This window comes from Aegilops tauschii, chromosome 1 (assembly GCF_002575655.3).
Source record: "Aegilops tauschii subsp. strangulata cultivar AL8/78 chromosome 1, Aet v6.0, whole genome shotgun sequence".
NCBI lineage: Eukaryota > Viridiplantae > Streptophyta > Magnoliopsida > Poales > Poaceae > Aegilops > Aegilops tauschii.
Window position 1 is genome coordinate 266459289 of NC_053035.3, and position 20560 is coordinate 266479848.

The 20560-nt window shown below is 45.3% G+C and overlaps 1 protein-coding gene across 1 annotated transcript; it reads right to left on the reverse strand.

The window, feature by feature from the left end:
* Positions 1 to 6592: 6592 nt before the first annotated feature.
* Positions 6593 to 8106, reverse strand: LOC109778023 (uncharacterized). Its single transcript, XM_020336585.4, has one exon. It carries the CDS (start codon positions 7924 to 7926, stop codon positions 6850 to 6852), a length of 1077 nt encoding a protein of 358 aa, XP_020192174.1. The 5' UTR covers positions 7927 to 8106; the 3' UTR covers positions 6593 to 6849.
* Positions 8107 to 20560: the final 12454 nt, after the last annotated feature.

Sequence of the window (20560 nt, forward strand, 5' to 3'; positions counted from 1 at the left end):
TGATAGTTGGGACTTGGAGCTGTTGGTGGAGGTGACGGTGGCTGCGTCGACGCAGGCGGGCGAGGAGAAGCAGCGCGCCGCTTGAGGTAGCCGAGCGGCGGTAGCGGGGCTGGCGGGTTAGCCATACCCTAGGATCGAAAGTCTGATGCCATATAGAATTGTATTGAATAATTGTTGATACAATATTATGCCGGTACAAGAAGTATATATAAGAGCCAAGCCGCACCTGACCTAGCTTTATTACAAACTGAGTAAGAGTCTTAATCCTAATACAAGTTGTATCCTAACAGTGACCCTGATGAAAAGCTGTCAACAGAACAAGGACGTAGAGATGCCCATTGGCCAACAAATACGAGCTTTTCTTGCAAGCCATGGCAGATAAGATCATGACATACTAGTAGCATTTACACATTAGACAGAGATGGAGATATGAATGAGAGGAGAATCCAAAGATTCTGTATGGACGTACAGTGTTTTACAGGAAAACTACAGGAGCCTAACAAAACTTTAGGACGCTGCATGGACGTATGGTTGGTTGTTCGATCGCTGCGTATGGTATCCCAACCGTGTGGCGTGTGATACCAGCCGTATCTGCTGGATAGAAACCCAATCCTCCTTGAGAGTTGATGAGAGAAGGAGGCGTGTACGCGCGCACGCATGGTCGATCGCCAGTCCGGCTGTGTGGTCGCATTGCTGCGATGATGATGATGGGTCGATGGAGACGGAACACAACGTCTTGCCAGCGACCAAAAATGTAGGGGTGCGGTGTCGGTCGATCGCGCCTGCACCTTGCTGTTTGAGTTGTTTGAGCGCGCATCTTGCTTGGACTTCCATGTTCAAGATCAGGATCCGAATGTGATGGATTTCGTTTGGCATACGAGTGTAACATATAGCCACTTTTTTTTCATAGTTAATGGAATATATTCATCTTTTTGACAAAGGACTTCCATTGACTCGTACAGACCCAACCTCTCCACGATTAAATGAACACAACCAAACACATGAGGCTTAGAAGTAATCCGGAGATTATATCGCCATCCAAGTGGGATAGAAACATCCCTAGCACCTGCTCCAACCGCATACACACCATTATATATAAGCAATTGATGCTCATGTTGCTGCAGAATAGAGCACTAACGAAGGCAACGCATACACTAGTAGATATCCTGCAGACTTTATCATTGAACAATACTCCCTCCGTTCTTGAAAGAGTGTATTTTCAACTTTGTTGGAAAGTCAAACATTTTTATGTTCGACCGTATTTATACAATAATAGACCAAAATTTATGCCATCAAATTAGTAGCATTAGATTCATGATAAAATATATTTTCATCATATACCTATTTGGTTTCACAAGCATTGACATATTTTTGCACAAACTTGATCAAACTTTGAGATAGTTTGACCCTCCAACAAAGTTGGAAGTACACTTTTTCAAGAACGGAGGGAGTATATCATTTCTACATAGTCAAAACAACAGAACCAAGGCTACCGCCTACCTTGCGCTCCCACCCTTATGTATGCACTAAACTTTTGATTCATGCCAACTAGTTACCAAACATGTTGACAACACTACATGACGGATACAAATTAGACGCAACTTGGATGAATAATCATACAATGTGCGCGAGCTTGCAAGGAAAAAAGAGATGTTTCAACATTTTAGATGCAACTTGGATGACTGACCATTTAATTTAACGCATGTAAACTTTCAATGCAAAAAGAGATGTTTAATTGTCTCCTCGTGAAGACTGAAATACCATGAAAATGTGGATTCCAGCGGAAGACATCTCAGCCAACAGCCAACCTAGTTAACAGAGCATGCCTTGTCACAGGAACCAACATGTGGTCGGATGGTTAGTTCATCTTCAAGGCCGTCCATCAAAATGGAGAGTCTAAACGTCTGCAGACACGTTCAGATGTGTCTGCAGACATCGGATAGGGGGTTGTCATCCAACCCTGTACACCAAATGTCCACACCTATTTTATTATCCTATATCTGTAACACTTAATATAAGTAAGATAAATATCATCATTCGTCCACAATCATCTTGTTCAAATATTTCAACGCAACAATCATTCAAATATAAATATTATAGCCCAACCATAAAGTTTTGCAATAGACCATTTAAATTTGATGTCAACTTATTCAGACATATTTATTAGACCCCCCCCCTCAAATCATCCACAAATGGTCAACCAGATCATTTTGAAGTTGCTCATGATTTGCTCGATGGCGAAACTGTTGATGCATTTGGATAGATTCCTCGAACGTCGCCGGATTCTGCTAAGGAAGTTCGATAGGATCACTCATTTCCTCCACAATGATGTTGTGCATGACACACAAGATGTTATCATCTCCCACGACGTCTCTGGATCCCATATTTTTGCATGTCCTGAAACAATTACAAAACGGGTTTGGAGAACTCCAAATGACCTCTTGACATTCTTTCTAGCTTCTCATTGTCTTTGGGCAAAATGAGATCTTTCCACACCCCTTGTATCAGATATCATCTTGACGAGGATCGCCCATGAAGGATAGATACCATCACAAAGATAATATCCTATGTTGTGCTGATTAGCATTGATGGTATACTTGCATGGAGGAGCTTGTCCCGCACACAACCTTGCAAACAATGGAGACCGCTACATCACATTGATGTCATTGTGAGACCGGGCATCCCAAATAAAGTGTCAAATTAGAGTTCTTGTGATGCATTGCTTCAAAAATGATGGTGGGCTTCTAGCAATGGCCTTGATATTTCCCTTGCCGAGGGCAATTCTTCTATTGCTACTGTATACAATCAAAGGATCCGAGCATACCTGGTCACCCTCTTGCTTCCGACGGTGCCATGAGCCCAGTGGTGTCTTCAACAGTTGGTTCTCTCAAGTAACCTGCTCCAAACACCTTGACCACTGCAGTAGCAAGCTGACCATGGCTTCGAGGCATGTGGTTTCGGACATCCAGAGTTACTTGTCCCATGAATCTGCGATGGTGCCATAGGCAAGCATCCTCAATGCAGACGTTACCTTCTGGTAACCAAAGAATCCAATTTATCCAATGGCATCCTTCTTCCAGATGAATTAGTCATCATATGCTCGGACACCATTGTAGAGGCGTTCAAACACAGTTTGGTTCATCCGAAATTGATGGCCAAAAAAGGACTCGAATAGTGCATCGGGGACAGTCGTCTATCAACATCATATGCTCCCATTCCCTCTTCCAATTCAGCACTCGATTCTCCTTGATTGATCCCTTGAAATCGAGAACATGCTCCTATGCATGTTGGGCATGTTCGAGAACCGCATGCATCATCGTTGTTTCATCCTTATATTCGTCCTCGTCTGACGAGGATGAATCCATGAACTCGGTGTACTAGTACCATGAGGCCGAATTCATCATATTTGCTTCGAAGTAAACAACAAAACCATCATTAACTTTGGCTATGGCATTTCGCCAAACACTTATCAAGCATGGTGTCCACCATGGACGACAATGCGCAGGGGTGGAGGGTACCTGGGCGGCGGCCGGACCAGGGGAGGAATGGAGGCATAGGAAAGTCATCTGGCACCCTGGTGGAGCGGCGGAAGTGTAGCAAGACATGGAAGACGGAGCAGGTAGTACAACAGCAACGGCGGTCTCACACTACACGGATACACAACAAGGACGATGGGACAGAGTAAGAATAGTGGGGCTCTGGGTGGGGTTTTTGTGTGGGCCGGGGTTGTCGGTGTCTGACGTGGCGCCTGTGCGGGTGCCCGCAAACCTCCTCTAGGACTGCCTCCGGTTTGTGGGAGTTCGAATGTGTGGACCAGTCAACATGCATTTGATGGATAACGTTGGAGGGCTCAAAGTGTACGGAGTGCATAGTCGGACGTTTACGTGCGGTTTGATGGTCGACACTAGAGATTCCCTTAGAAAGACGATGGTACCTCCAACCCGCCAGGGATCAAACCTCACGTTTGACACTTTTGTGTCTAAAGGCGGAATATTCTTTCAGTGAACATGATGTTCCAGTCGATAGCGAAGTACATGTGCTGACTTCGTCAATCTTAAGACCCAATAGCTCAATTTTGGAGGTGCTCGTAAAAATAAATTGTGCAAACGTGCGTTCACAAAGATAAGTGTATGTACGTGTTTCTAAGCATATGCGTGTACTCTATTTAAGGGAAAAACATGACATGTGGCTACTACGGAGGTAAGGTGATCAATACTTGCACGTCTTGTGCATGGATTAGTCCATTGATTATTTTGAGTTGGGTCCCCGCATGCAGCTTTTAACATAGATGGCAGGCTCCACCCATCCAACCTTTCATGTTTTTTATTTTTGCTTTCAAATTTAAATTTACTGTATCTTTTGAATGGAAAGTCTAATTTTTGTTTGCATATTTGTGTTCCTTGCAATGTGGGCTTTTAAATAAGACAACTCTTGAATATATTTTGACAAGTTAAAAGAATTTCACCAAGTTTCAGTTTTAAATACTAAAACTTCAAATCTAAAACCTTAACCCTAAGCCCTAAACCCTAAACATTAAACCCTAAACCCTGAAAACAAGTTAAACTTGGTAAAAACATAATATTCTAACTATTACGTTTTAATATTTGAAACTTAGTAAAATTTTAAAAGCTGTTGAAAATGTATTCAAGATTGAGCTATTGGGTCTTAAGATACATTTTCAACAGCTTTTCAAATTTTAAATGTCTTGTTCAAAAGTTCTTGTGGCAACGAACACACATATGCAAACGAAAGTTAATTTGGAATTTTTGTTCAGAAACTACAATAGATTCAAATTTACAAGCTAAAATAAAAGGCATGAAAGGTTGAATGGGTGAAGCATGCCATCTCTGCCAAAAGCTGCATGTGGGGATCCACCCGAAAGTAATCAGTGTCTAAACTATCCATGCAAAGGAGATGAGCATGCATGCATAGAAATCTTCAAGCAAATGGATAGCCGAGGTATGGACAAGACCCCTCGTGCACAGAAGAATTGCCTTTTTGGCGAAGGGCGACGCTACCTTGAGAACTATCCTCTTATAGATGAATTCCCGACTGCAACTGCACACAGGCTCACCGCTCACTGCAGGCTAGAGCGTCGGGGCTGAAGTTGACGAGCACCACAACTGCAGTTGTGCGTAGTAGAGGAAGTGAATGAGTGAGTATGAGGTGCTCCCATGATACTGGCTCCTGGGTCGATGGATCTCAGATTGGATGGTATGTGGAAAGTTGTTGGATCTGCTGGACCTATGCGCAATTTTCAAACTCATGGGAGGCTTTTTAGGCGAAATGTTCCAGAGCTCCTAAGAGCCGTTGGATGTATCACCTTAGTCGTGAGACGCCGGAGCATCATATATTTTCCCGGAAGTGAATTGCTCCTATCATAATGAATTCTGCTATAAAGCACACATATTTCTTTTTCAATGATATGTCAAACCAGATTTTAGAATTTTCACTGCATTGCATCAGATCAGAGTGCCAACTTTATTGCCGCAATGTCGATCTGAATATCTGTCGAAACCATGTTACCAAATATATATATATATATATATATATATATATATATATATATATATATATATATATATATATATATATATATATATGACACATGAACATATCGTTTTCTTTCTCCCTGTGAAAGAAAGAGGACCTTTTAACTAGGGTTTCTCGTGCCTCCCACCGATGCCGCCGCCGGTCTACTTCGTTTCCTATGGTCTTAGGGCCATGGAGGCATGGTGGATCCCAGCCATTGCTGGCGGGAGGGCTTCATTTTTCATGCTCTTTTAGTTTTGTTAGGGTTTGTGCCCTGCTCAGAGAGGTGAGGAGGTGACGGCTATCTGAAGATGGAATAAGGTTCTCCCCGCCTAGTCCCCGTCCCGGTGGTGTTTTTAGCATCGTCGGAGGGCGTGTGGAGGTTTGTATCCGGCGGATCTTACGGGATTCGGTCGCCGTTTGTCTTCAGTGGATCCACGTGGATCATGTCTTCGTTCATGTATTTTCGTATGTCTATAGGTTGGATCATTCCGATCTACGCTTCTCTTCATCGGTGGCGGTTGTTGTTCTGGTGCGTTGGTCCTACGTGGCCTTAGCACGACGACTTCCAATTGTCTACTGCAACAAGGTTTGCCAGGTTCCGACGAGGGAAGACGTCGGCGCACCTTCGACTCGCTCCAGTGCTTGTAGTCACCGCTAGTTGCTACATGGTTTACGGAGCTGGATTTTACTTTTGGTGTTCTTTGTACTACCTTGATAGTTGATGAATAGATCGGAAGTTTTCCTCGCAAAAAATATACTCTCTCCATTCCATAATGTAGTGCCTATAGATTTTTGGGAAAGTCAAATTTTGCCAACTTTGACCAAGTGTATAGAGAAAACTATCTACATCTATAATATCAAACATGTACATTCTGAAAATATAACTCATGATGTATCCAATACTGTGCATTTGGTATTCTAGATGTACCTACTTTTCTCTATAGATATGATCAAAGTTTGTAATGTTTGACTTTCGTAAAAATTTATAGGCACTACATTATGGAAGCTGAGGGAGTATGATGCATGGTGATATTTTTTAATTTTTTTTGCATGGATATTTTCTGGTTGAACTCATAATTCTTCTTTTTAAAAGTACGTGGTACATACATAGAGGAACATAGTGCACTTTGCTATCATATTTTTAGCAACCTATGCCCGTTTTCATTCAGTTTGGCATTCGTAACTACAGTATGAGGAAGTAACGAGCAAGATGGAATTCATAGACACCCGCGAAAAAAAGAAGAAGATGGAATTCATAGACACACGAGTAGAAAGCTACGGGTTTGCACATTTGCATTGTGCGTCTTGCTTGTGTCACCCATCGATGCGCCGGCGCCCCGGCGGGTCGGGAAACCTGCGCACCGCGGCCATAGGCGACACATCCACCGCCCTGCGGCTCACGCACCCCGTTAGTAGCCCAACCGGCCGGTCCCGGTTCTGCCTCACGTCCACCTGGGGCCTCCCGCGGCCGCCACCGCGCTCCGGCGCGGCGGACATGTCCACGGCGCTCGCGGTCACCACGCTCCACTGGATGCTCGCCTCGCTTGGCTCGTAAGGGCAGTCGCCGATCATGAGGCTCTTTATCTCGAACAGGTCCGAGCTCGACTCGCTCCCGCCATCGTCGTCGTCGTCGCCGCCTCCACCGCAGCTGACTTTGACGGGAGCCTGAAGCGTAAAGCTTCCTTTCCTAAAGCTCGCGCTCGAGTACTCGCCCGCCTTCTCCTCCCTCCCTACTGCTGCCACTTGTGAAGCGCCGAGATTCAAATTTGGCGGGATGCCAGCCACCACGCCACGGTGGCTGCCGCCGGCTAGCCCGAGGCCAGCCTTCTGCATCCTCAGGTCTCTGTACCACTCGATCCCGCTCGCCGCCAGCTTGCTCGATTCGGTCGTCTCCGTCGCCGCACCGCCGTTGACGCGCACGGCCCGCTTCCCGGAGCACGGACGCAGGAGCGCAGCGACCTGCAGGCAGCACTTCTTGCTGCTGTATCCTGGGTGGCTGCGCGCGTCCCGGAGGAGCACGGTCTGGCTGTTGGCAGTGGCCCCCGAGCCAGCGCTCGCCGCCGACGCGCACGTCGACGTCGGCTTGCTCACCGGTACAGCTGGCCTCGACACCGTGGCCAGAGTCTCCACGGGCGTGACGGAACCCTCCTTGCTGTCGCCGTCAATTGCACCCTTGAAGTAACGCTCAGCCGAGAACACGTCGAGCTCGCCGTCAGCGTAAGTGCGCCGCCGGCTCGGCGTGCTCTTCGGCGGCACTCCCCCCCTAGCCGGGCCGGTGGCGATGGCCTCCCTGGTGAGGTCTGGGTAGGCGGGTAAGTTGCCGTTCCGGCGCCGCCCGAACAGCTCCTGCTCATAACTGACCTTCAAATCACCATTTCTTGTGTGTTCCATGGTGCAATCAAATGCACAACTAGACAACTGGTGCTGCTACTGCTGCTAGTATTATCAAGTTTTCATGTATCTCAAACACACAGAAACGGTGTGAAATAGCCACACTTATATAGGCGACACAACATGATTGGAACATCGATCCCGGTAAAAAGTAAATGAAAATGATTTGGTTAATCCATCAAAAAGAAGCTTGTTGCTAATCTGTCCCTGTGAAGCAACAGTGGGGACAACAGGGAGGAGATAATGAGGCTGTGAACTGGTTGAGAAGCAGAATGATTGGACCGTATGTTTTTGCAACATTTCTTGGGAATGCATACAATTTTGTGATGGAGGTGGTGGTTGGTGCCTCCACGTCCACAAGTCACAGGATCTCCAGGAATTCTGATGGATCTCTTGCTAACGTTAACACTTCCGTTGAAACTGTTTTGCAGTGCAAAAGCAGACACGGACATGCCTGAAGGAACAGGGGACACAGGCAGTTTCTTGATCATTACATTATAAGTAAGACACACCGGAAATTTGGGAGAACAATGACGCCTGTCTGCATGTAAGACATGAAATTGAGATGATAAGATTGTTGTGTGGACACATACAGGATTTTCTTTTCTTTTCTTTTTCTTTGTGTGCTGAATGACAGGTAAGGAGGCAAGGAAACACAAAGTACTATCTGGAGTGGACTGTTGTGCACCAGTCCAGTACTTCATTTTTAAGCTTTTTCATGGAACTAGTTGAATGCCCTTCGCGTAAAAGTTCTTTTTTTTGCATGACAATATGCATTTAATTCCGATACTTAGAGAACTTGATTTTTTTATGAATAAAATAATTATAGTAGATATTTTACACGGGTTTGTTGTTTTGCAACAAAAGTTTTAAATAACGGGCTATGTCATTTAGCAGTCGCTCGGCCAGAAGCTACGAAAAGTTTTCTCGAATACAGAAGCTATGAAAAGTTATCGTGAAGCTACGCCTCATTTATCGTTTTCGTTGAATCATGAAAAAAATAAGCATACAATTAGGCATTAATATCACACATACATATACTTGACAATTAATATGCATGCATATATCACATATATACTTGGCATCCGGCCATAGCAATGCAAAGCTTGGATCCAGCCATAACAAAGGCATAGCAGCAAAGCATCCAACCATAGCAAAAGCAAATCTTGGCATAGCTTTAGCGTGTCGCTAAACTGACGCCCAAATCTAGCTCTAAATCACGCCATAGCCTGCTATTAGCCACAAAATCCATTTAGTGCAAAACACGCATAGTTTTAGCATGATGCCATTTCAAATGCTATCGTGGTGCTATAGCCTACTATTTAAAACTTTGTTCACAACCGGATTTCATCCAGTTTGCTCACCATTTGACCTCCCGGATAAGTTGGGCCTCTCATAGTGAGTGGTCTCATAGTTTGTTAGCAACTTAGCATAGTGCATGATACTACTTTAGTTACTACACATCTTGTATAGTATCATAGCGCATGGTACTGCTTTATTTATTCATATGTACAATCCCATTGTGACATTATGTCATACATCTACTTTCCATTAAATTACATCGTTTGGTGTGCTATGATAAGTACCATACCATGATGCTGGTATCTTCTCTTTTTAATTAACTATTGTCGAGGGGAAGTGGATTTCCTCATTCGTGCTCCCTTCAGTAGTTAGTTTTGTCTTTCTTCTTTGACTTGTCGAGGCCATGACAAATTCAATGACTTCAAAGGTGCATGCCCCCCTCCCCTAGTTAGTTTCTCCTTCGAAGACAACGGATAAGTCAATCAGTCTTTCATGTCCATGGGGGCCGGAACAACCCCCAAAACAGTTTGGAGACGGGCCTGATGTCATCGGACGGTATTAGCATCTTCTCTAGGGTCTTGGTGGTGATGATGATGAATGAGCCTCCTCCATCGATGGGAACTTCGTGCTTCTATACCATGTTAATCAATGGATCCCCTGTAAATAGGGGTTAATGCCCAAGGTGCTTGATCCCCCGAGGCAGATCGCTATAATCAAAGCATATGGGTGTCTCGGCCCAATGGGACCATGATGGCTCCTGCTGAGCGAGTTGTGCCCTCCTAGCGGCAACATTCATGTCTCATCCTAGACTTGTGGCTTGAGGACCCCCCCCCCCCACACACACACATGTGGTATATGGAGCGAGAACCAACCGAGGGGGTTCTCCTGTACTTGGGCCCTGGGCCGCTGTATTACATGAGGGTTCATGCAATCACCACCTCGACAAAAGTGTTGATGTAGATCCGTCTGAAGGCGAGGGGTGCGGAAAGTTGATTCTCCAGCCAAAGCAGTCGATGGTTTTGATGAACATGACACCTTCAATGTTGTTAGTGTCATTTCGTAGATCCGATCCAATAATGTGAAGGTCCCAACTGTCGGCGCAAGCTATTGACGATGTTTTGCAATGTGCTCTAATATTGCTATAGTAACTTACGTGTAATTGTATGACAGTTTGATAACCTCAAGTTATCGGATCAACACAGGGGAGCGATTTTACCAGGTTCAGGTCCTTACAACAGAAGTAACAACCCTAGTTCTGCTTCTCTGGAATTATATCGGGGAACAATTTTCAAGTACAATGTGTGGATAAAGCGACTTTAATTTGGAGTCATTAAGTTTAGAAGTGGTTGAACTTGATGCAATCAAATGTAATGTGGGATAAACTAGCACTTCAATCTCGTCATCTTGGTCGTCAAAGCACAAGTTTTTGGTCTTGGTCCTAGTCCTCGAGTATTATAACTATTCTTGGTCAACTTTGTTCTTTTCCGTCTTAATCTCTTAGTTTCGTATGGCCCAAATCTTTTTTGTCGGGTGGGCGTGAAAGGACATGCGGCGCCTCCATGTGTGGTTTTGGTAATTGATGACAATCTCTATGGACTAATGGTTGCCTTGAGTTATATTTGAAGGATTTGTCCATAGGCTTTTCTTGGAGTCCATTTGTTAGTTTCAAGGAGAGTTTGTGATGACCAAGGTGCTATTCAAGGAATTACCTAAAGATTGGTCATGTGAGAGGTTGATCAAGATTAAGTCAAAGAGTGAATCGAGTTGATCAACACACAAAGCGTAGAAGATGTACCGAGAGGGGTCAAGTGATCCCATGGTATGGTAAGCATTGTCAATTACACTTTGTGTACTAACCCATGGTATTCTGAGAGTTCTTTGTGGGGTTAGGTTGCGTGTGTAAGTTCAAGTGGAGCATCACGAAGAGATCAAATGCTTGAAGCTTGCTGTCCATTGTGGTGACAATGGACTTGCGAAGATGTTTGGAAGAGTGGCTCACCCATAGTGGAGTATGGGGGAGCAATCAACTAGTCTTCATCGAGCCAACGCAATCAAGAAAGGTGGTCCAACTTGAGTCAAGATCGTCATCATCTAGTTGAAGTGGACCATGTGCAAGGCAAAGGTTTTCCCTTGATAGATTTTCTATTTTACCGATCTCATGGTGGTAGTTGGGAGACCGGGTTATAGGATCGATTGTCGTACTATCAAGGGGGGCTCTTGATGAATAGCTTGATTGTATCATTCGTAGAGAGCTCAAACCATTGCATCCTTGCATCATCTTTCTTGGTTCTTGTTTGGTTCTCTTTGTGACCTTCTGAGCTTATGGTCATCTTGATGACAAGCTCAAGTTCATCGAAAAAACGGAGTTCACTTGCATGTTCTATAATGTTTTCGATGTTGGAGGTTATGCCGGTTCTTCTCTGTTGGAGGTTTCACTCCTCTATATGCTAGGCATACCTCCCCTGCCTCTTCTTACTGTAACAAGCTTGAGTTTCCTCAGTTCGGAGCTCATTTGCAGAAGTTATGGCAGTTCTGGTTTTATTGTATCCTTCTGCTGTCTTTAGCTGCGATATAAAGGCAGCCAAGTGCTAAAGCCTCTGTGGCGTGCGGTAGTACTGCTCAAGGGAGCGGTAGTACCACAGGGGCCAGCGGTAGTACCACTCCTGGTGAGCGGTAGTACCGCTGCCTCCAGTCCTGACGCTGATGCATGCGGAATTAGGCGCGGATGTAATTTTTTTACATCCGCCCTTACGTGGTAGACCACTCCCTATGAGCGGTAGTACCGTGCCGGTTTCTACTCGAAGCTAGCTCCAGCGGATGTAGGCGCGGCAGTAATTTTTTACATCCGTGGACGCACGGTAGTACCGCTATCCCCAGTGGTAGTACCGCTACCACACTTTGTATATTGTCGTGTGCTACATCTGTGTGGTCGTTGAATACTACCCCTGCGGTAGTACCACAAGGGCAGGCGGTAGTACCGCTCCGGCAGTAGTACCGCCCTGTTGCCTCGTTGCAGTAGTGTTTCTTTTGGCTACTGCCGCCCTAGCGGTAGTACCGCTCCTTGGAGCGGTAGTACCGCTCTGTGCGAGTTGTGAGGATAACGGTTGGATTTTTTCCCCACCTATAAAAGGGGGTGTTCTTCCCCGAATGTATCTTATCCTTTGATCTCGTGTTCTTCCCCCATTGTTGACCTTCTTTGAGCTTGCTATCTCTCAATTCCTCCATGGATTCTTGCTAGTTTTTATGGGAAAAGAGAGAGGAGGTCTAGATCCACATTTCCACCAATCACTTTCTCCTCTATGTGAGGGGAACCCCCTGGATCTAGATCTTGGAGTTCTTGGTGTTCTCCTTCTTGTTCTTCCTCTCATTTTCCTCCCTAGCATTAGTTGCTTTGGTGGGATTTGGGAGAGAAGGACTTGGGCACTCCGTGTGCCCTTGCCATTGCATTTGGTGCATTGGTTTGAGTTCTCCATGGTGATATGTGGAAGTTACAAGTTGAGAAGCTTATTACTCTTGGGTGCTTGGTACCCTTGAGCTTGTTCCTCTTGGGTGCTTGGGCGCCCTAGACGGTTGGTGGTGTTCGGAGCTCAATCATTGTGATGTAAAGCTCCGGGCAAGTGTCGAGGTCTCCAATTAGGTTGTGGAGATAGCCCCGAGCAATTTTACGGGTACCGGTGACCGCCCCCAAGGGTTGCCAAAGTGTACGGGTTCGGTGACCGCCCCCAAGGGTTGCCATTTGTACGGGTTCGGTGACCGCCCTCAAGGGTCCCTTAGTGGAATCACGGCATCTTGCATTGTGCGAGGGCGTGAGGAGATTACGGTGGCCCTAGTGGCTTCTTGGGGAGCATTATGCCTCCACACCGCTCCAAACGGAGATTAGCATCTGCAAGGGTGTGAACTTCGGGATACATCATCGTCTCCGCGTGCCTCGGTTATCTCTTACCCGAGCCCTTTACTTATGCACTTTACTTTGTTATAGCCATATTGTTTCTTGTCATATATCTTGCTATCACTTAGTTGTTTATCTTGCTTAGCATAAGTTGTTGGTGCACATAGGTGAGCCTAGTTGTTGTAGGTTTTGTGCTTGACAAATTAACTGCTAGGTTTATTCCGCATTTGTTCAAGCCTAAACCGTAATTATTTTAAAGCGCCTATTCACCCCCCCTCTAGGCGACATCCTCGATCTTTCAGGGCAGATGTTGAAAGTGTGCCCTTGAGGCAATAATAAAGTTATTATTTTATTTCCATGTCATAATTAAGTTTATATTTCTGTGCTATAATTGCACTGATTCTTGAATGTGAGATTTAGATGAAAACTCAATTACATGTGTGAAAACATAAACAACATAAAGATCCCTAGTCTAGCCTCTAGGACTAGCTCATGTATTGCAGATAATCATGTTTTCCTAATCATGAGCAACCAATGTGGCAAGGATTTCAGCAATAATGCTGTCAGGACCCCGATCCTAAGTCACACCGATCAAGCATGTAACACATCATATCACTTTGCGGCCTCACACACGGTATCCCCACGGGTGCCACCTTACCTGGCCCGGGACCGTTTGCGACTTTTGGCTCACGTATATGATAGTATCGCTAGCATCCATATGACAGAGAACCTGGGCCGACATGACTAGTCGTGAATCCAAAGTAGCACTAACTTACAAGGACAGGTATACATGACCCAGCAACGAATGTGTCGATCATCAACGTATGAACCCAAGTCGTAGCAAGCTACAAGGACTTAAAGGAACAACGCGTGACATTTCCCCGAAGGGACAGACACATGAACGAAGAAGGACACATGCCGGTCAGCCTAAGTGTTCCGAAGCAGTAGCAAGCTACCATGGCTCAGTGGAAGCACTAGGAGACATTTCCTCATGAGATAGGCTACCAAGAATAAACAACTAGGTTGTCGGATCCCACACATACCAAGCATTTCAAAATCATACACACAATATGCTCGATATGTACAAATACAACATGGCATCACAACAAAACTCTACGACTCAAAGTATTTATTCAGAGGGCTCCAAAGAGTCATACATAGTAAGAATTACAATCATGGGTCACATGACCCAACATATAGAGCATACAAGCAACAAAAGCATAACATGTCTGAGTATAGACAACTACAAATGAAAAAGGCGGAGAAGCTTGACTATCTACAAGACCCTCCCAAGGGTACAAGATCGTAGCTGAGGTAACAAGCTAAACGCCGAAGTCCACGCGGAACTACTAGTGAGACTAAAGTCTCTCTGCAAAAAACATAAATTAAGCAAACGTGAGTACAAATGTACCCAGCAAGACTTACATCAGAACTATCTACATATGCATCAGTATCAACAAAGGGGTGGTGGAGTTTAACTGCAGCAAGCCAGCTTTGACTTGGTGGCTATCTTGAACTACGACTGCTGGTAACTCTTTGAGGTGGCGCACACGAGTCCACATATTCACCATATCAATACACCACTATGGATCCGCTCCCGTCTCCCTACGAGAAGGCCATCCATAGCACTCACGCTTATCTTGCGCATTTTAGAGTATCCACTTTCACTTGTCTATGAACTCTATAAGCAACCCAATAGTCCATTACCGCAGACGCGGCTATTCGAAAAGATCATGTTGACCCTGACTCAAAGGAACCCGTCCCATCAGCAATGTTCCCTCTTGGAACACGTATCTATGTCCAGTCCGGACACTGTGCCATGACGTGTGTCACCTGGACACACGCGTCATGCGTACCTGCCCGCACACCTGACCGCAAATGTCTGTGTAACCACCAGGTAGGCTCTGATAAGCACGGAACTCAATTCCTGTGAGCTGTATCACAAGACAATCCACCATGTTTTCCAACACGGCCTCTCATCACCAACTTGACCAAAATGGGTCAAGACACTTAAGTCTCCTCATTAGGACATGATCATTCCAATTCATCACCCAGATGGATCAGACCCGACACAACTCTAAGCATAGCAAGCGAGCATGGAAGAGTGGTCACAACAAAGCTCAAGCAACTCCTAATCATGCTAGGACGGTTTAGCTATTTGGTGACAATAACAGGTCATGCAGAGGAATAGGTTCAACTACCGCGACATGCAACAGTTGAATCATTGTTGTCCTAATGCAGTAAAAGAGAGCAAGAGCGAGAGAGTGGGATTGTATCAGAATGCTCAATGGGGGTTTGCTTGCCTGGTACTTCTGAAGATAGTATAGCTCTTCATCGGTGTCATCGAACTCATCGTCGGAACCTCGTCTACTGAGAGGGGACAAGCACCGAAAAACAAAGAAGAAACACAATCAATGCAATGCAACAATATGATGCATGATCATGACATGGCAACATGATGTGCTTTGAGCTACTGTAGCTAGCAACAATTTAAATGAAGTTGGTTTGAACCCAAGGTTCAAATTCAAACTCCATGTAAGGCATTTCAAATGCCAGTTATTCAAATTTTCATATCCAGCAACCTTAGGTTGTTCAAACATGCATGAAATTTCCATAAACAGATTCTTTGGATTTTTCTGATAATTTTTCATATATAAATAATTTCATTTGGAGTTATGGTTTAATTTCTATGATTTTTAGAAGTTTTGCACATTTTTTGAATTTCCTGGTTATTCTAATTTAAACTAAATCAAGAAAATGACTTATTGCGTCAGCATGACGTCGGTGTGACGTCACCAGGTCAACAGGCGCGGTCCAGGTCAAACCTGACCAATGGGACCTACTGGTCAGTGACCCAGTGTCATTAATTTCACAGACAAGTGGGTCCGGCCAACGGCCACGTCAGCAAAGTCAATGCTGGCGTGTGGGTCCCCCGTCTTTGATTAAATCTAATCTAAATTTAACATGTGGTTATTTAGTCGATGGGTCCCTTATGTCAGTGGCTAAGGTGATTAAACTGAACGTGATTAGGCCGTAATGACAATGCCACGTCATCACCACCGGCGTGTGAACGCCGGCGACCAAATCCGCGACGGAGGGCGTCGGGATTTCGCTACAGGGTCCGGTTTTGCGCGTGGGGAGCATCTACGGGGAGCTGGCAGAGGGGCGCATCCAGTGGTGGTGGCGGCTGGAGCTAGGGTGGCCTGTAGAGGCACCGGCGACGAGCTTTGCGGCGGCCGGAGCTCGGGCATGTGCGGGCGCGTGGTTCTAGTGCACGGGAGAGCTAACTAGTGGCTGCGTTGGACTCGTCGTTGCTCCAGGAGCACGCTGGAGGCACAAGCTCGAGCGGAGATGCACAGTGACTGCGAGAGCAACGACCATGGCGGACGGCGGCACTCGGTTACGGCGGCTGGCACGGCTAGAGGGCATAATCGAGCTCGGGGAGAGGGGGTTCCGATGCGGGAGCTCACGGTGGTTGCAGAGGCATCGACGTGGGCTCGGGGGAGGCTCAGAGCAGAAGGCATGGCGGTGGAGATCTTGGCATCCTGAGGTTGAAGACGACGGCGGTGAGGGCGTTGCCGAACGTCCGACGTTGCACGGCTTAGCGAAGAGGTCGGGGACGATGTGGAGGAGCTCCTGAACACGTCGAGAGGTCGAGGGGGAGGCGGTGGCTGCGGTGGTGGTGAGCGGCGTTGACGGCAGCACTCGGTTGCACTCTGTTCTTGCGAGAGAGAGGGCCAGAGGGGGATGTGAGAGGAGAGAGGCAGAGGGAAACAAGGGCATCTCCATGGCGCGGTTGGAAACGCCGAGACGCCGTGAGGTGGCAAGCAGGAGCTGGCGCGGCTCAGAGGTGGCGCAGCTGCTTCTCCTCCTGGCAGGAGGTGGCGCAGCTGCTTCTCCTCCTGGCAGGAGGAAGAAGCCAGTGCTGCCCCTGGTGGGCAGGGCCTGCTGCTGGGCTGCTGCTACAGGTAAGCTACCCAGGTGGGTTTTCTCCTTTTTCTGTTTCCCTTTTCTATTTTCTTGCTCTGTTCTGGTTTAGTTTAGGCACTAAACCATTTTTATAAATTCTGAAATTATTTGTGGGAGCTCTCTGCTATATACAAGTGACCCACAATTATTTTCAAAATATCTGGAGCTATAAAATTATTTATAGCTTTTATTTGCTCCAACTCAAATACAATATGGATTAATTAAAAATTCCAGAATGTCCAGAAATATGTGCACCATTTTTTGACACGGGTTCTGGACCAATTCAAAAATGATGAACTTTTATGAAGGGCATTTTGGGTTCATTGATATCATTTTCAGATGATCCTGGTATTTTCAGGGGGGGGGTGCTAGGGTTTGTTGATCCCCATTTCAAGTTTAAAAGAAATTTTGACATGATGCAACAACCAAGCTAGTCCACAAACAAGGCTGAAGCTAGGGTTGTGACAACTCACCCCCACTAAACAAGAATCTTGTCCCGAGATTCAAGACGTGAGGTAAGAAGATAGAGGGGACACAAAGCTAACATAATCTTCATGATCCAGGTTGCACTTCATAAGAACGTTGATTCGATCATCATTCTTGTCTCGACGTCTTGCTCTGAGAACTCCATCCAACATGACAACGAGAAGAACGGAAAAACTGAAGGAAATATGCCTTAGAGGCAATAATAAAGTTGTTATTTATATTTGCTTATATCATGATAAATGTTTATTATTCATGCTAGAATTGTATTAACCGGAAACTTAGTACATGTGTGAATACATAGACAAACAGAGTCTCACTAGTATGCCTCTACTTGACTAGCTCGTTAATCAAAGATGGTTAAGTTTCCTAGCCATAGACATGAGTTGTCATTTGATGAATGGGATCACATCATTATAGAATGATGTGATTGACTTGACCCATCCGTTAGCTTAGCACTATGATCATTTAGTTTATTGCTATTGCTTTCTTCATAACTTATACATGTTCCGATGACTATGAGATTATGCAACTCCCGAATACCGGAGGAACACTTAGTGTGCTATCAAACGTCACAACGTAACTGGGTGATTATAAAGATGCTCTACAGTTGTCTCCGATGGTGTTTGTTGAGTTGGCATAGATTGAGATTAGGATTTGTCACTCCGATTGTCGGAGAGGTATCTCTGGGCCCTCTCGGTAATGCACATCGCTAGCCTTGGAAGCAATGTGACTAATGAGTTAGCCACGGGATGATGCATTACGGAACGAGTAAAGAGACTTGCCGGTAACGAGATTGAACTAGGTATTGAGATACCGATGATCGAATCTCGGGCAAGTAACATACCGATGACAAAGGGAACAACGTATGTTGTTATGCGGTTTGACCGATAAAGATCTTCGTAGAATATGTAGGAACCAATATTAGCATCCAGGTTCCGCTATTGGTTATTGACCGGAAGTGAGTCTCGGTCATGTCTACATAGTTCTCGAACCCGTAGGGTCCGCACGCTTAACGTTCGATGACGATCGGTATTATGAGTTTATGTGTTTTGATGTACCGAAGGTTGTTCGGAGTCCCGAATGTGATCACGGACATGACAAGGAGTCTCGAAATGGTCAAGACATAAAGATCGATATATTGGAAGGCTATGTTTGGACACCGGAAGGGTTCCGGATGAGTTCGGGCATTTACCGGAGTACCAGGCGAAGGAAATATGCCCTAGAGGCAATAATAAAGTTATTATTTATTTCCTCATATCATGATAAATGTTTATTATTCATGCTAGAATTGTATTAACCGGAAACATAATACATGTGTGAATACATAGACAAACATAGTGTCACTAGTATGCCTCTACTTGACTAGCTCGTTAATCGAAGATGGTTGAGTTTCCTAGCATGGACATGAGTTGTCATTTGATTAACGGGATCACATCATTAGGAGAATGATGTGAATTACTTGACCCATTCCGTTAGCTTAGCACTTGATCGTTTAGTATGTTGCTATTGCTTTCTTCATGACTTATACATGTTCCTATGACTATGAGATTATGCAACTCCCGTTTACCGGAGGAACACTTTGTGTGCTACCAAACGTCACAACATAAGTGGGTGATTATAAAGGTGCTCTACAGGTGTCTCCGAAGGTACTTGTTGAGTTGGCGTATTTCGAGATTAGGATTTGTCACTCTGATTGTCGGAGAGGTATATCTGGGCCCTCTCGGTAATGCACATCACTATAAGCCTTGCAAGCAATGTGACTAATGAGTTAGTTGCGGGATGATGCATTACGGAACGAGTAAAGAGACTTGCCGGTAACGAGATTGAACTAGGTATTGAGATACCGACGATCGAATCTCGGGCAGGTAACATACCGATGACAAAGGGAACAATGTATGTTGTTATGCGGTTCGACCGATAAAGATCTTCATAGAATATGTAGGAGCCAATATGAGCATCTAGGTTCCGCTATTGGTTATTGACCGGAGACGTGTCTCGGTCATGTCTACATTGTTCTCGAACCCGTAGGGTCCGCACGCTTAAAGTTTGGTGACGATCGGTATTATGAGTTTTTGTGTTTTGATGTACCGAAGGTAGTTCGGAGTCCCGGATATGATCACGGACATGACGAGGAGTCAGGAAATGTTCGATACGTAAAGATCGATATATTGGACGACTATATTCGGACACCGGAAGTGTTCCGAGTGGTTTCGGAGAAAACCGGAGTGCCGGAGGGTTACCGGAACCCCCCCGAGAGAAATAATGGGCCTTATGGGCCTTAGTGGAGAGAGAGAGGGCTGGCCTAGGGCAGGCCGCGCGCCCCTCCCCCTCTGGTCCGAATTGGACTAGGAGAGGGGGGCGGCGCTGTAACATCCTAAATTTTCAATTTGGAATGTTATACATTAGATCATCCTTGCATAGCATATTTTATTGCATTTTGGCAAATCCTCGATAAATCCTAAGCCACTCAAGGACCCTCGGAGAGAGTTGGGGATTTTCCTGATTTTTCATATTTGATTTTTATCAAATAATAAAACGAGGATTTTTGGTTTTAATTATTTTTCTCTCCGAAAAATATTTCATATTAAAATAAATGAGAGGAGAAAATATGACTTCTCCAAAACAATTGAAATATTGGAGGAAAAATATTAAAATCATATATTGGACTTTATTCGGATTTTATTTGCAATTTTACTTGCATTAAAAAAATTGCAAGTTTTCAAAACAGCATTTTTGAGCCAAAAAAATGTTCACCTTGTTCTAATTATTTTAATTAGACGGGGAAAATTTGTTTTATAATTTTTGGATTTTTATTTATTTTCTGCGATTTTCCTTGATTCGGCGGAATATTTAAAAAAAAATCCCCGCGCCCGACTGGGCCGAGGCCCAGCCGAGCCAGACCGGCCCATCCCGCGTCCGTCTCCCTCCTGGGGACCGCGGCGAGCACGGCCGCCGCCCGAGTCCCGCTCGCCGACCCCCCCTCGCCCC

Coding starts and splice junctions, on each gene's coding strand:
- LOC109778023 (XM_020336585.4), bottom strand. CDS start 7,926: ATGGAACACACAAGAAATGGTGATTTGAAGGTCAGTTATGAGCAGGAG.